Genomic DNA, 11,721 nt, shown 5'->3' with positions numbered 1-11,721 from the left:
TTTCGAAAAACATGCCAGTTGCATAAAACATATCAAGGCGTTGAGTCTCGGAGTGAAAAAAAATACATTTCTGAAATCCTGAAACATTTATCCAACGCAATGATAGAAATACAGCAGCTTTTTAAAAAATATATCTAATTGTAATTGACGTGTTTTCTTTAATGCAATTCCCAGCCATAATATATGAGAAATGGATTGATCACTCCAAGACAGTTTCAGTGTGAATAGTAATCTCAATAGGTCTCGATTGGTGGCATCCTTGACTTGGTCTATTCATTGAAAATTTAGTCTTTTAAGGGTGTGCGATGTTACATTTAAACGCACAGCCTCTTCACAGTTGTTTTCGTTGTTTTTCAAGGCTGACTTGTGACTTCATTTTAAATCTATTTAGAGATACCACATTCTTGACCTTGTCAGTGCTTTCCTTGTTCTTGAATGATCTGTAATCTGCATGACATTTCAAATTTGATAGCTGCACCTCACATTTTCGCCCAGGCTCCAGCGCTTAGTTTATGCAAGACACGTTAGTCATTGCAAGTTTAAAAGACCAAGCAAACTATGATTTTTCGGTATTCAATAATATCTATGTACTTCTATCAGTGTTAACATAGCGCTCTTTGGAAAATAGACAAAATAGAGCCCATTCTACTTTTGTCTGCCTAACCAGGTTTGCTTTTTTAATCCCTAGGGGCTCAGAGGCTTTTTATAGAACCTAACACTGCTGAAACAATGATTGGTATGCTGATTGTCTGGGCGAAAACTCTTTTCTATGAAATAGACCTTTTCACGGTTTCTGACCTCATGCATATTGGTTGGAGGGCAAACACGGCTTAGAGTACAGTGAATGTGTGGGATTATGTAACTCCGCTACAAAGCAGCAGATTTAAAGAAAAAATCAACTAATATTAGTCATTTTACTACTATCATTCACTCAAAGGAAACCTAGATCACTGCACTAGGCGCAACGTCAAAACTATTTTGCATAATTTTGATTGCAAGAGTTTATAATGAAATTTACAAATTTCATTAACAGTCCGTGTTATAGCTTGATTCTGATCGCCATAGTTCCAGAAAATAATCTCAATAGAAGTGCTTTTTGAGACGTATTCTCGCTATCCACAACCGTCAGACCTTATAAAGGATAATGGTTCAAAGGGGGTGAAACTTCTAGATGCATTCACTGTAATTTAAGACGTACCGGGGGGTATTTGGTCCAGAGCAGTATGACGTGAGAAACCGCGAAAAGGCCTATTAGTCTCGGAACACTCGTTCGAGTCATCATTCAATTGGGTCTTCAAAATTAGCCAAACCAGATTTGCGTCCACAAACTATCATGTCTGATTGTCAACCTGGTTGCAGAGTGAAGTTTAAATCATGTAATCAACAAATATTCGTAATTCAACTGGTACGTATTCGAATTTCATGCATATATCGTCTCATATGATATCGAACACTAGAGCTGTATTGGAATGTGCAACCCTTTCCCTTATGGCCAGTGATTTCATTTTAAAAACCATGGTAATTACAATTAGATATTTTTACAAAGATGCTGTATCCTATAATTGTCTTCTATAAAATTAAGCTATTCAATTCAACCTTGGACATCAATTAGAGGCTACTTAGTTTTTGATCATGAAGATAATTCAAGGACAGGAACAGCAGTGACAAAGGTCAAGAGTGTGGTATCTACAAACGGATTTAAAATGAAGTCACAAGTCATCCATGAAGAACAGCAAAAACACCTGTGAAGAAGCTGTGCTTTTTAATGTAACATCGCACCCTGAAAGACTAAATTTTCTATGCATAGGGCAAGTCAGAACCTCCACCAATCGAGACCTACTGAGATTACTATTCTCACTGAACCTGTATTGGAGTGCGCAATTATTTTCCCATATAGCCGGGAATTGCATTAAATAAATTCAATTAATTCAATTAGATATTTTTTAAAAGCTGCTGCATTTCTATCATAGTATTAGTGTTTCAGGATGCCAGAAAGGTGTTTTTTTACTCCGTGACTCAACCTGGGATTCGCTCACGCGGTGTGAGCACAACGCCTTGTGAAAAGTGAATCTGTCAGCAAGACATAGATATGAAGAGAGTATTTGATTTTATGCAAGAGACGGCCGTGTATGTGAATAGATTTCAAAACATCAAGTAAAAATGTGATTTTTCGGTGTTTGAAAAATGCACATGTTTTTAAAAAAAACCTTAAATTGGACACCTAGATGCGCTTTATCATTGCTAATGCGGCTTCAACACAATACCAACGACAATCGATATTCCAAATGTTTGTTGGAAACTTCTTTTTACTCTCTATCTCGATCAGTATCTGCAATTGAAATTAGCCCTGGAACATTTATGGGAATCAAGCGAGAATTAACAAATGGCAAACGGCTCAGCGTGCACTATTGAGTTTTGGAAATCAAAGCAGTACAAACACGAAACGCTCTTTCGTCGCTTTAAGACCTTCAATCCTTTTTCACTGCTGATTTATCTTTAGGGCCATATCTTTCTATTTTGAGCTCTGTAGAGGTTCAACCCTATTCTATGATGAGGAAAATATGTCTTAGGACTGATGCGCTAGTGACGGCATTTTCTTCTTTCCACAATCTCGGAAAGTTAGATCGCACGTCAGCTGTCGTCAGCGAGCGTGCACCCGTGGGCAAATGGTAAATGACCAATTGGCCAATCAGAACCCGCGTTTTATTCAAATTATGTTATAAACAAAGATAGAATCCAAAACTTAAAATCGTGGTCGAGATTTCATCAAACGACACAGTATAAGCAAAGTTACTTTTAAAAGATGAAGAAAAAACTGTTACACTGATTGGTAGATTAAATTTGCCTGTAGCTGGGGATGATTTATTGCATAACGTCAGAGCTCAGAATTACGTAACAGATCTAATAATGTCTTTGAAAACCTACATTGCTGTAAATCACGTGGATTTGTCAGTTGAACCATATTTCCAACCAGGCGAACCCGTCAAGATCCAGATTAACCTGTTTAGTTGAGCCAATCAACATTCATATTCTTTGTTCGCTTTGGCTTTAAAATTGCTCCACCCTACCATTACATTCAGTTGAGTTTGGGCAGCGTCAGTGTGAACTGCAAGAGAGTTACTCGACTTTTGTATTACTTCTGAGGCATCAAGCGATCTGTTCTCAACATGGCTCTTTCAAAGCAGGTAAGTGAGCATAGTTAATAGAGGGGACTGGTTTGGAAGCTCGGCAAGCATCAAAGGAGCAAACAAAGATGCCACGATTTAGGTTGGAAAGTCCACGACCGTATACAATGTTTTGTTTTGCGCTCATACACTATACATGAATTACGTAACCAACACGTTTTCATTGGTTAGTTCCTCAGTACGGAGTAAACGTACAACTAGTGTGTTTTGTGCATGGTCAAGGCCAAAAACGAGAGCAAAAACCAACAAAAAAAAAAATTGTCGGGTTTCATAACCATTCCCCTCTATTAATTATGATTCGAACTAGTGAAATGGTATTTAATTAAAAAACCTTCCCAACCGGGAGAAAACCGCGGTAAATCTGCCATCGCCAAAAAATGTTATTTTTCTCAAATATATATTTGAAGTTAGGGGGAAAAAAATACATCATTTTAAAGCTAAGAAAATAAGCTTTCCAACAGCATATAACTTACTTACAGACAACTGAAAAAGCCAAAGTTGAAGGAAAAAAATTAAGAAAAATATCACAAAAAAAATTTGTTTCCAGGCAAAATTTGGTCATTTTAGCGTTGATTACAAATTTTTGGCTGGAAAATAAAATTTTCTTCAATTTATCTACTTTCTTGGACATAAATTTGACCGAAAACGGAAGAGGCACGAATATTTTTGGATTTTTTGAAATAATCAGATTAGCGATCAATGCGTAATGTGATAAGGTGATGACAGTGTCAAATTTGCGACCCGTTGCTAACGGCAACGGAAGCGATCGCATTACGAATAATTAACATCTGTTTGCCAAAAACCACCCAAATAACCGATTTTTCGACGGAAAATTCATCCCAGAGGATAAAACTATTCACTGGACATGTAACAAAGGTAAATATGTGCGAGCGAAAGCGAAAACAAGCGAATATTTTGAGGGAAAACACAATTCTGTGAGATCAAAGGACCATGTGCTCCAGACACGCAATTGTATCGCTAAATAATTAATCTTACCTTTTCGGCGATTTTAACGCTTGAAATCCCACCCAACGAACCACAAATCCTTTTCTTTATCTATTCCGAAGCATATAGTGTAATTTTTTTGCTGAAAAACTTTAGAAAAACCGCTTCGCGAGAGCTCCGCGATGGATTGAAAATTTGGTCATCGCATCGGCTCAAATTGCATGAATTAAAATGGCCGTCATGTAGGCGTAATGAAAGGTAGATAGCCGAGATTTTCAGGAAAACTGGGGATATATCTCCCCAGTAAACACGCCAAATTTCAGCCCGATCGATGAAAAGGACGCTACGCTACGAATCTTACAAGAATGAATTCCGACGGAGTCATTTTTAGTGAGGGCTAGGGAAAAGATTAATAGTATAGGTCTTTACCAAATGCGAGTCTTCAAATGCTGAGAAAATTTGTGTCGATTTTTGAAGCCCTCACTTGCTTATTGAAATCAACGGCTCGTGCAAGCTACTTCACGTAGAGAAACGTTTAAGCTGAGAACAGTGAACTTTTTTATTCCTGAATTAAACATGTCAAAGAAGAGTGTACCAACCAAAGACCTGGAAAGCCAAGGTTCCGTTCCTGTTTTTCAAAGTGATCCGTACTACCCATGGTGAAAGTAGGTTGGCTCTTCTCAGGTTTTTCCAGGCCAAAGAACCTTCAATAACTTACCCGCAGAGATTAATGGTCTTCGATCTTCGTTTTCCTCACCAGTCAGTATTAATTGTATACGGATTTCGTCCAGTCACAGTGTTACGATTGTTTCCATTAAACATCAACCACCCACTGCATCGGTCAATGATGCAGGAGGGCGTTGGTTCGAAGCCCGGCCAGACCAACGTTTACGGTGTTAACATTACTAAGGAAAAATTGCTGCCTTTACATCTGCAAATCTTTAGGCTTTCAAGTTTTCTCGAATAAGTACAAGAAGCCTCAGGCGCCGTCTCATTGCCCTTTCTTGTTTATAGACATCTTGGGGCGTTAGATAAAACTCACACTCTATATATTTGCAAGGAGTAGGGCATAGAATACCTGGTGTTGTGGTTTGTTCTTATCAACTGCAGACTATTAATTGAAGCCTCGCTCTGTTGTATGATGCTGATCACCCATGCGGCAATAATGATCACCTGATGACAATTTTCTGCATTATGTGCATACAGGGTATAAAACCTCAAATGGAGATGAAATACCGCATGGAGGGGAATGTTGCCGGGCATCCCTTTGTGATCACGGGCCACGGCATTGGAAAGCCTTACGAGTAAGTCCATCAACATTTTTGTAAATCATGCCAACCTTCTATGTGTTAAATTTCGCAATTTGCCTACGCGATAGTGATAAAGGCTAAAGGATGAAGGCATGAAGTAAGATTTATTTTTCGATGCTGACTCGGAGATACTCGGCAAATATCCGAGTGCTCATCGGCAGGAGTCGAACGTACGACCTTCCAATGACTAGTTCTGATGCTGTACTGCATAGAAAAAGCAGATTGGTAGGATGTGAATAGATTTCAAAAGATCAAGTAAAAATGTGATTTTTCGGTGTTTGAAAAATGCACATGTTTTAAAAAGACCTTAAATTGGGCACCTAGATGCGCTTTATCATTGCTAATGCGGCTCCAACACAATACCAACGATTATCGAAATTCCAAATGTTTGCATGTTGGAAACCTATTACATAATACAATTACTGAATTTGATTGTTACGAACTTCTTCAGTTTAGTTCTCAACAGCTTCCCTCTTTCAATTGTGTTGGGTTTCTAATTTGGTTACTTTCATTTGTTAACAAGATTTTGTTCGTTTTTTTTTAGAGGGGAACAAGTTATTACTCTGCAAGTGGATGAAGGGGGTCCACTGCCATTCTCTGTAGACATATTGTCGGCTGTGTTTTTGTACGGAAACAGGTGCTTCACTAAATACCCCTCCAACATAGTTGATTATTTCAAGAACTCATGTCCTGCTGGATATAAATGGGAAAGGTCTCTTCTTTTTGAAGATGGCGCAGTTTGCACAGCCAGTGCAGATATAAAGTTGAGGTAAATAAATTCAGTCATGCATTTATTCTCAAATCTTAACAGGAGATGGAAATCTTTTGGTTTACTTCATTTGAGACTTGAGCTATTGGGTTTTGGTGGTTAATTAGCCACAAAGTCAAATACTACCTCGATCCTGACAAGTTGTTAGTCCGTAGTGCTCCAATCACAACTGTTGACGACTTTCAATTTTCCATCGACATAATCTCTATTGCTAAGCCAAAGTATTCGGCCCTACAATCAACTATGGATAGGTTTTTCTCCGCAAGTGTTTGAGACCTTCCCTCTCTCTCTCAACCACCATTTTAGCACACTTTTTTCCAGTGAGTACTAAGTTCATTTCAATGTGGAAACTGAATACTTTGGTCTTTTTTCACGAGGGATTGTATGCATATAAGCATACTCTCGCATGAAGGAATTATTTTATGGTGGAGAATATATATGATATATCATACACTTGGACTGCGAAGTAAAAATAATCGATGATAGGGAGAGATTATCACACTGAAAAAGGTAATTTATGAACTTGCTGCCGAGGAAGCCTGAAGAAAAAATGTACACAAATTGCTAATTTACCGTCGATAATTAGTAATATCGATCAATTATTTTTTGTTTGACAGTGTTGAGGAGAACTGCTTTTATCACGAATCCAAGTTTTTTGGAGTCAATTTCCCTGCTGTTGGACCTGTGATGACAAAGGCGACAACTAATTGGGAGCCATCCTGCGAGAAAATGACACCTACTAAGAAGGGGATACTGAATGGGGATGTCACCATGTTCCTCCTTCTGAAGGATGGTGGGCGTTACAAGTGTCAGTTCCACACAGTTCACAAGTACGTTATTTTGTTTTGTGGTTAAATAGAAATATCTGCTTGTAAGCGAATGTCACTTGAAAGCACTTTGGTGAAATTTATGAATATGACACTTGGAAATTAAGGGCGGCTTGGTATAGCATAGGTAACAGTATTCATTTTGCTTACAGAAAAGGAATTAATTTCTCGATGAATTTTTTGAAATAGTTCTGTTTGGTAATTTCATTGTGAAATTCCAGCAGTAAACCGCTTGAGCATCGAAGAACAAATTCATTTGCTCAATCAACTTGTTATTTCAAAGTTCTTTGATATCTCTCAGTGTGTACGTTCTTGTGTCGTAAAATCAGTAAACGTCCATGCGAAGGGCTTTGGCGAAATGCGACTCCCGTGATTGTCACCATATATTGCTTTTTCTTGGATTTTACGATAGTTTCACGTTACGTCATCGTGATCGTCGCTCTGTTGGTGGAGGAAAGCAAAATATCTCTCCGACATTTACCTCATTTTATCCTTCCACCACATAACGTCATTGTTATTTGTGTTTCTAAGATCAGGGGACTTCTCTTGCTGTAAATAAAGTCCACTGACAAAATAAAAATACATAAAACAAAATCAATAAAACGAAACACAAGAGACCATCGATCGGTTTGAGCTAGTTTAAATAAGGGTTGACCGGCAAGTTTAAGCTTTAGTGTTTCCCATGACCCCATGAAGTCATGTTGTCCTCTCACTAGTTCCACCTAGCGCCAAATGCCAGCTTATCTTATTACGTCTTCCTTTCTTCTTAAATTCCACGATGTGATTTTTCTTTGTTCTTCACAGAGCAAATTGTGAGCCGAAAGAGATGCCAGGCTTCCACTTCGTGCAACATAAGCTCACAAGGACCGACTGCAGCGATGCTAAGAAGCAGAAATGGCAACTGATAGAACATGCTGCCGCATGTGGAAGCTCTTTGTGAGCGAGAAAATCCTTCGAAAGTTCATATCAATACCCTGATAACAATGTAGTTCGAACCAGGCCTTTAGAAATAAAGCATATTTGAAATAATCTGCGTTCACTGTTGTCCTTTTAAGAAACTTAATTAATTCGTCAGATCTTATGACAAATTTCCGATCCTCATGTTTTCAAGTTCAACCGAGCTTGTACTATGCTATTAAAGTTCGCCCAAATACAAAATGAGTTGTTTTTGAATATAGTATGCAATAAGAAAACCACATCGTTCATCAGTTAAAAAGTTCCCTAAGCTCTTAAGTTAATTGTCCTGTCAAGACTATTGAGGAAAAATGCTGAGGCGTTCTTAATTGTCACCTTCGTTTGTTGGCACGTTGCCATTGTCGATGATCATTAGATCCTTCGCGCCTGGACCGCTCGTAAATATCCTCAGCCAATTCTTGGGTTGCACGTGACGTCACAAAAAAAATAAAAAAACAAACCTAAAGAGCCTTTTGAGTTTTTATCTTGATCAGCTACAAGAGGTTTTAAAAATATATCTGTTTGCATGTTTTCAGCTCGGTACCGTGCTTCGTTTCGAAAATAGATCAGCAGTTTGAATTTCAGAGTTTTTCACAGTGCGTGACATGTTGGCGGCTTTCGAAAAACATACTAGTTGCATAAAAACACATCGATTTCGCTCGTGTTTTTGTGCCTAAACTGCCAATATACTAGGAAACGTGTCTATACGAATGTTTGCTAGCTCATTATACAGCAGAAAGTGTTAAAGACAGCCAAGCTAAATTCCATATGTTTCCGGCCGCCATGTTCGTGTTAATAAACTCTTCAAATTTGAGTAATCAATTTCGGCGAATAACTCAAGTACAGGATATCGCACAGCCCTGAAACTTGGACCTGTTGTTTATTTATTCATCTTCTATAACATTTCCATTCCTTGACTCAGTTTCTGAAATGGTAAGCGATTTATATTTTAACTTGCGTGACGTGCAACCCAAGAATTTATCGAGATACTCCCGTCGGGCCTTGTTACATTCTTTCTTCAATTAAACAAATTAATTGCCTTTTTGTAAGTAGACCACGACTCATTATTACTACTATTCTTAGCTTTTTTGTACAATGGCTTCTTTTTCCGTACAAGTTTAATTACCTCAGCTGGAATCCAAGGGGCCCGGCGATTTTTCTTCTTTCTCTTTTTTGAGAGAGATAGGTTTTATGCTTTTAACAAAGACATAAGTTTTATTAATGCTTTTATCATTGTTTCTCGCTAGAATTCCATAAATGTTCCAGGGCTTATTTCAACTGCAGACAAGATAGAGAATAACAAGAGGTTTCCAACAAACAATATTCTTTGGTCTTTTGTTCGAACCGCACTAGCAATTATAAAGCGCATCTAGGTGCCCAATATGAAACGAGCATATTGAACAGATATCAGCAAAGGCTAACAAAATGCTCGGCTTCATAAAGAGAAACTGTTCCAGAGACTTACCTAGTAACGCCCTTAAGGCTCTTTATTTAGCTCTAGTCAGATCCCACTTGGGGTGTTATTTTCAATTATTAACAATATACGCGGCCAAATAGAAAATCGGCCTCTTCAAAACACACGCTTAGTGGGCCGCAAAAGACTGACAGCGGGCTGCTAATGCATTATCAGCCCTACAGCTGATTGGTTCTTGCTTCAACTTTGTGATATGCCTATTATTTATAGACGATTTTACGCATTTTTTCGGTAATTTTAAATAAGTTCACTGGACTCAGCTAATTCTTTAATAAATGAATGAAGGGGTAGTTTCTAAAGAAACTGTGGTGCTGCGTCGGTGGGGAAGTAGTATACAAAAATTTGGTTTTATCAACGGAGTTGATAATGTAAATTGGCCACCGTACAGAGATACTAACAGAAACGGTGGCCAATTTACATTATCAACTCCGTTGATAAAACCAAATTTTTGATTCTTTAATAGCTTGTTCAATCAACACTTACATGATTTGAAGTGCCTTTGAATTCGTTATTCACTTAGCTTGTATTATTAAAACTCCCATTCTTGATATCATTTGGCCTTGTTTATTGATAATAATGATAATGACATGACTTTTTCGGGAATATTGTTTATTTGCGCCCGCGTAGTGTCATTTGCGGCCAGAGCGCGAAGCGGTTTAAATTTTAAGTATAACTACATTCCACGAAGGCCCTACGTTGAATGGATTCAATAAATAATAAATGACACTACGTGGGCGCAAATAAACAATATTCCCTCAAAAGGTCATGTTATTCCCTTGTTGTGGGCCCCTCAGTCTGTTATTAGAAATATATTACTTATTGAATCCATTCAACGTAGGGCCACTAAATTTCTATGCAAATACTCGAACGCTAGCTATAAGGAAAGACTTGTGCTTTTGAATCTCTTACCACTAAATTACTGGTTGGAATACTTAGACTCAGTCTTTTTCTTTAAGTGTAAAACTGGCTTGTATTCTATTGATTTATCCAAGAACGTTACATTTGCTACTGCTTCTACAAGGCGTGGCTCCTCTGGTTTAAATTTATAGTATAACTGCATTCCAAGAACGTCTAGTTTTAGAGATACTTCAGTATTTCATACGTATAGTCAATACCTGGAATGCTTTACCCAATAATATCAAGGGCATTACCATTCTTAGTACTTTTAAAAGTAAGCTAAAGGCTTTCTTTTTAGCGAGGTTAAGGTTACTCTTTGATCAGGACAACATAAGATCTTATAAGCTTGCATGCCCAAAATGTCGTAGTATAAGACCCCTAACTTTGTGCTCGTGTTAATTGACGTTTTCCCTCTACTTTAATTGTAACAATTGGGTTTTTTTTTTTTATTTTAATGGCTTATGGGGTTGGTTAGGGACATATTTTCACTGGGGGTGGGTTGGGTGGCTTAACCTTGTACGGAACTTCGTGTCCTGTTGTTCTGACAACTAGTATTGATACTGAATCTGTAAATAACCACTTAGGGAGAAAAATGTTAGCATCTCATTAGATCTCCTCATGAAGTCATCATCGTTAGAGCAGAGTCGACCAAGGCGGAAGAACTGTCTGTAAGGGATAGCACGTGTGCAGTGTTCAAGATGAAAAGAGTATCTGAGTATTTGTGTCCTTGTATTGGATGGAGGTTTTAATCCTATTATTAGAAATGTATAGGTTGATGTCCAAAATGGGCAATTCAGTTTCACTGGTGGTGGATGTAAATTGAAGTGCCGGCGCGGGTGGAAGTTTGAAACGAAGTAAATAAAGGCTTCGAGTTCCTTTCTTCTACACGACGCTGCGCCAACGATGTCATCAATGCATCTCTTGTGTAGCTGAGGGGTTAATCCTGAGTAATGTTCTCGGATCTCTTGTTCCACATAACCAACGAATAAGCAGGCATAGTTTGGCCCCATTTTGCTCCTCATTGCATTGCATATTATTCGTTGTTAAAGGAGAAGGAATTCCGAGTCAAGGTAAGTACCAGTTCAGCGAGTCTTGTGAGCGTAGATGTGGAGGGCTTTTTGATTTCGCGTTTATCCAAGAGGTAAGTTAATACTTGTAATCCACAGTCGTTAGGAATAACTGTGTAAAGGGATTTGACGTCCATGGTGAACATAAAGCGATGTCCAGGATCAGTAGTGTCGAGCCTGAAAGAGTCAAATTTATGGAGAGGACTCCATCAAGGTAAGCTGAAATGTTGTTAGTAGCAAAATCTAGGGGTCGACCAGGGTTGTTAGGTTTGTGTATCTTCGGTAGAAGATAA

At 38.2% G+C, this 11,721-nt stretch overlaps 1 protein-coding gene across 3 annotated transcripts; it reads left to right on the top strand.

Moving 5' to 3' along the window:
* Positions 1 to 1,267: 1,267 nt before the first annotated feature.
* LOC138045986 (GFP-like fluorescent chromoprotein FP506) lies at positions 1,268 to 8,065 on the top strand. 3 transcript variants are annotated; one of them, XM_068892659.1, is made up of 5 exons: positions 1,268 to 1,405; positions 5,337 to 5,434; positions 5,985 to 6,209; positions 6,827 to 7,039; positions 7,841 to 8,065. In XM_068892659.1, the coding sequence occupies exons 1-5, from the start codon at positions 1,334 to 1,336 to the stop codon at positions 7,974 to 7,976; spliced, it is 744 nt and encodes a 247-aa protein (XP_068748760.1). In that variant the 5' UTR covers positions 1,268 to 1,333; the 3' UTR covers positions 7,977 to 8,065. The 3 variants fall into 3 exon arrangements, with proteins under 3 accessions (XP_068748760.1, XP_068748761.1, XP_068748762.1); XM_068892660.1 differs by lacking the exon at positions 1,268 to 1,405 and adding an exon at positions 3,060 to 3,185; XM_068892661.1 differs by lacking the exon at positions 1,268 to 1,405 and adding an exon at positions 3,952 to 4,061.
* Positions 8,066 to 11,721: the final 3,656 nt, after the last annotated feature.

Source organism: Montipora capricornis, chromosome 4 (genome assembly GCF_036669925.1).
Source record: "Montipora capricornis isolate CH-2021 chromosome 4, ASM3666992v2, whole genome shotgun sequence".
In the NCBI taxonomy this organism is placed as follows: Eukaryota; Metazoa; Cnidaria; class Anthozoa; order Scleractinia; family Acroporidae; genus Montipora; species Montipora capricornis.
This window is presented reverse-complemented; position numbering and strand designations above follow the sequence as displayed.

Bases quoted from the DNA above. Each gene is read 5' to 3' on its own strand.
- LOC138045986 (XM_068892659.1), top strand. From the start codon at position 1,334: ATGTCTGATTGTCAACCTGGTTGCAGAGTGAAGTTTAAATCATGTAAT. The intron at 6,210-6,826 runs GTAAATAAATTC...TTTGTTTGACAG, and splicing joins AGTGCAGATATAAAGTTGAG to TGTTGAGGAGAACTGCTTTT. The intron at 7,040-7,840 runs GTACGTTATTTT...TGTTCTTCACAG, and splicing joins CAGTTCCACACAGTTCACAA to AGCAAATTGTGAGCCGAAAG.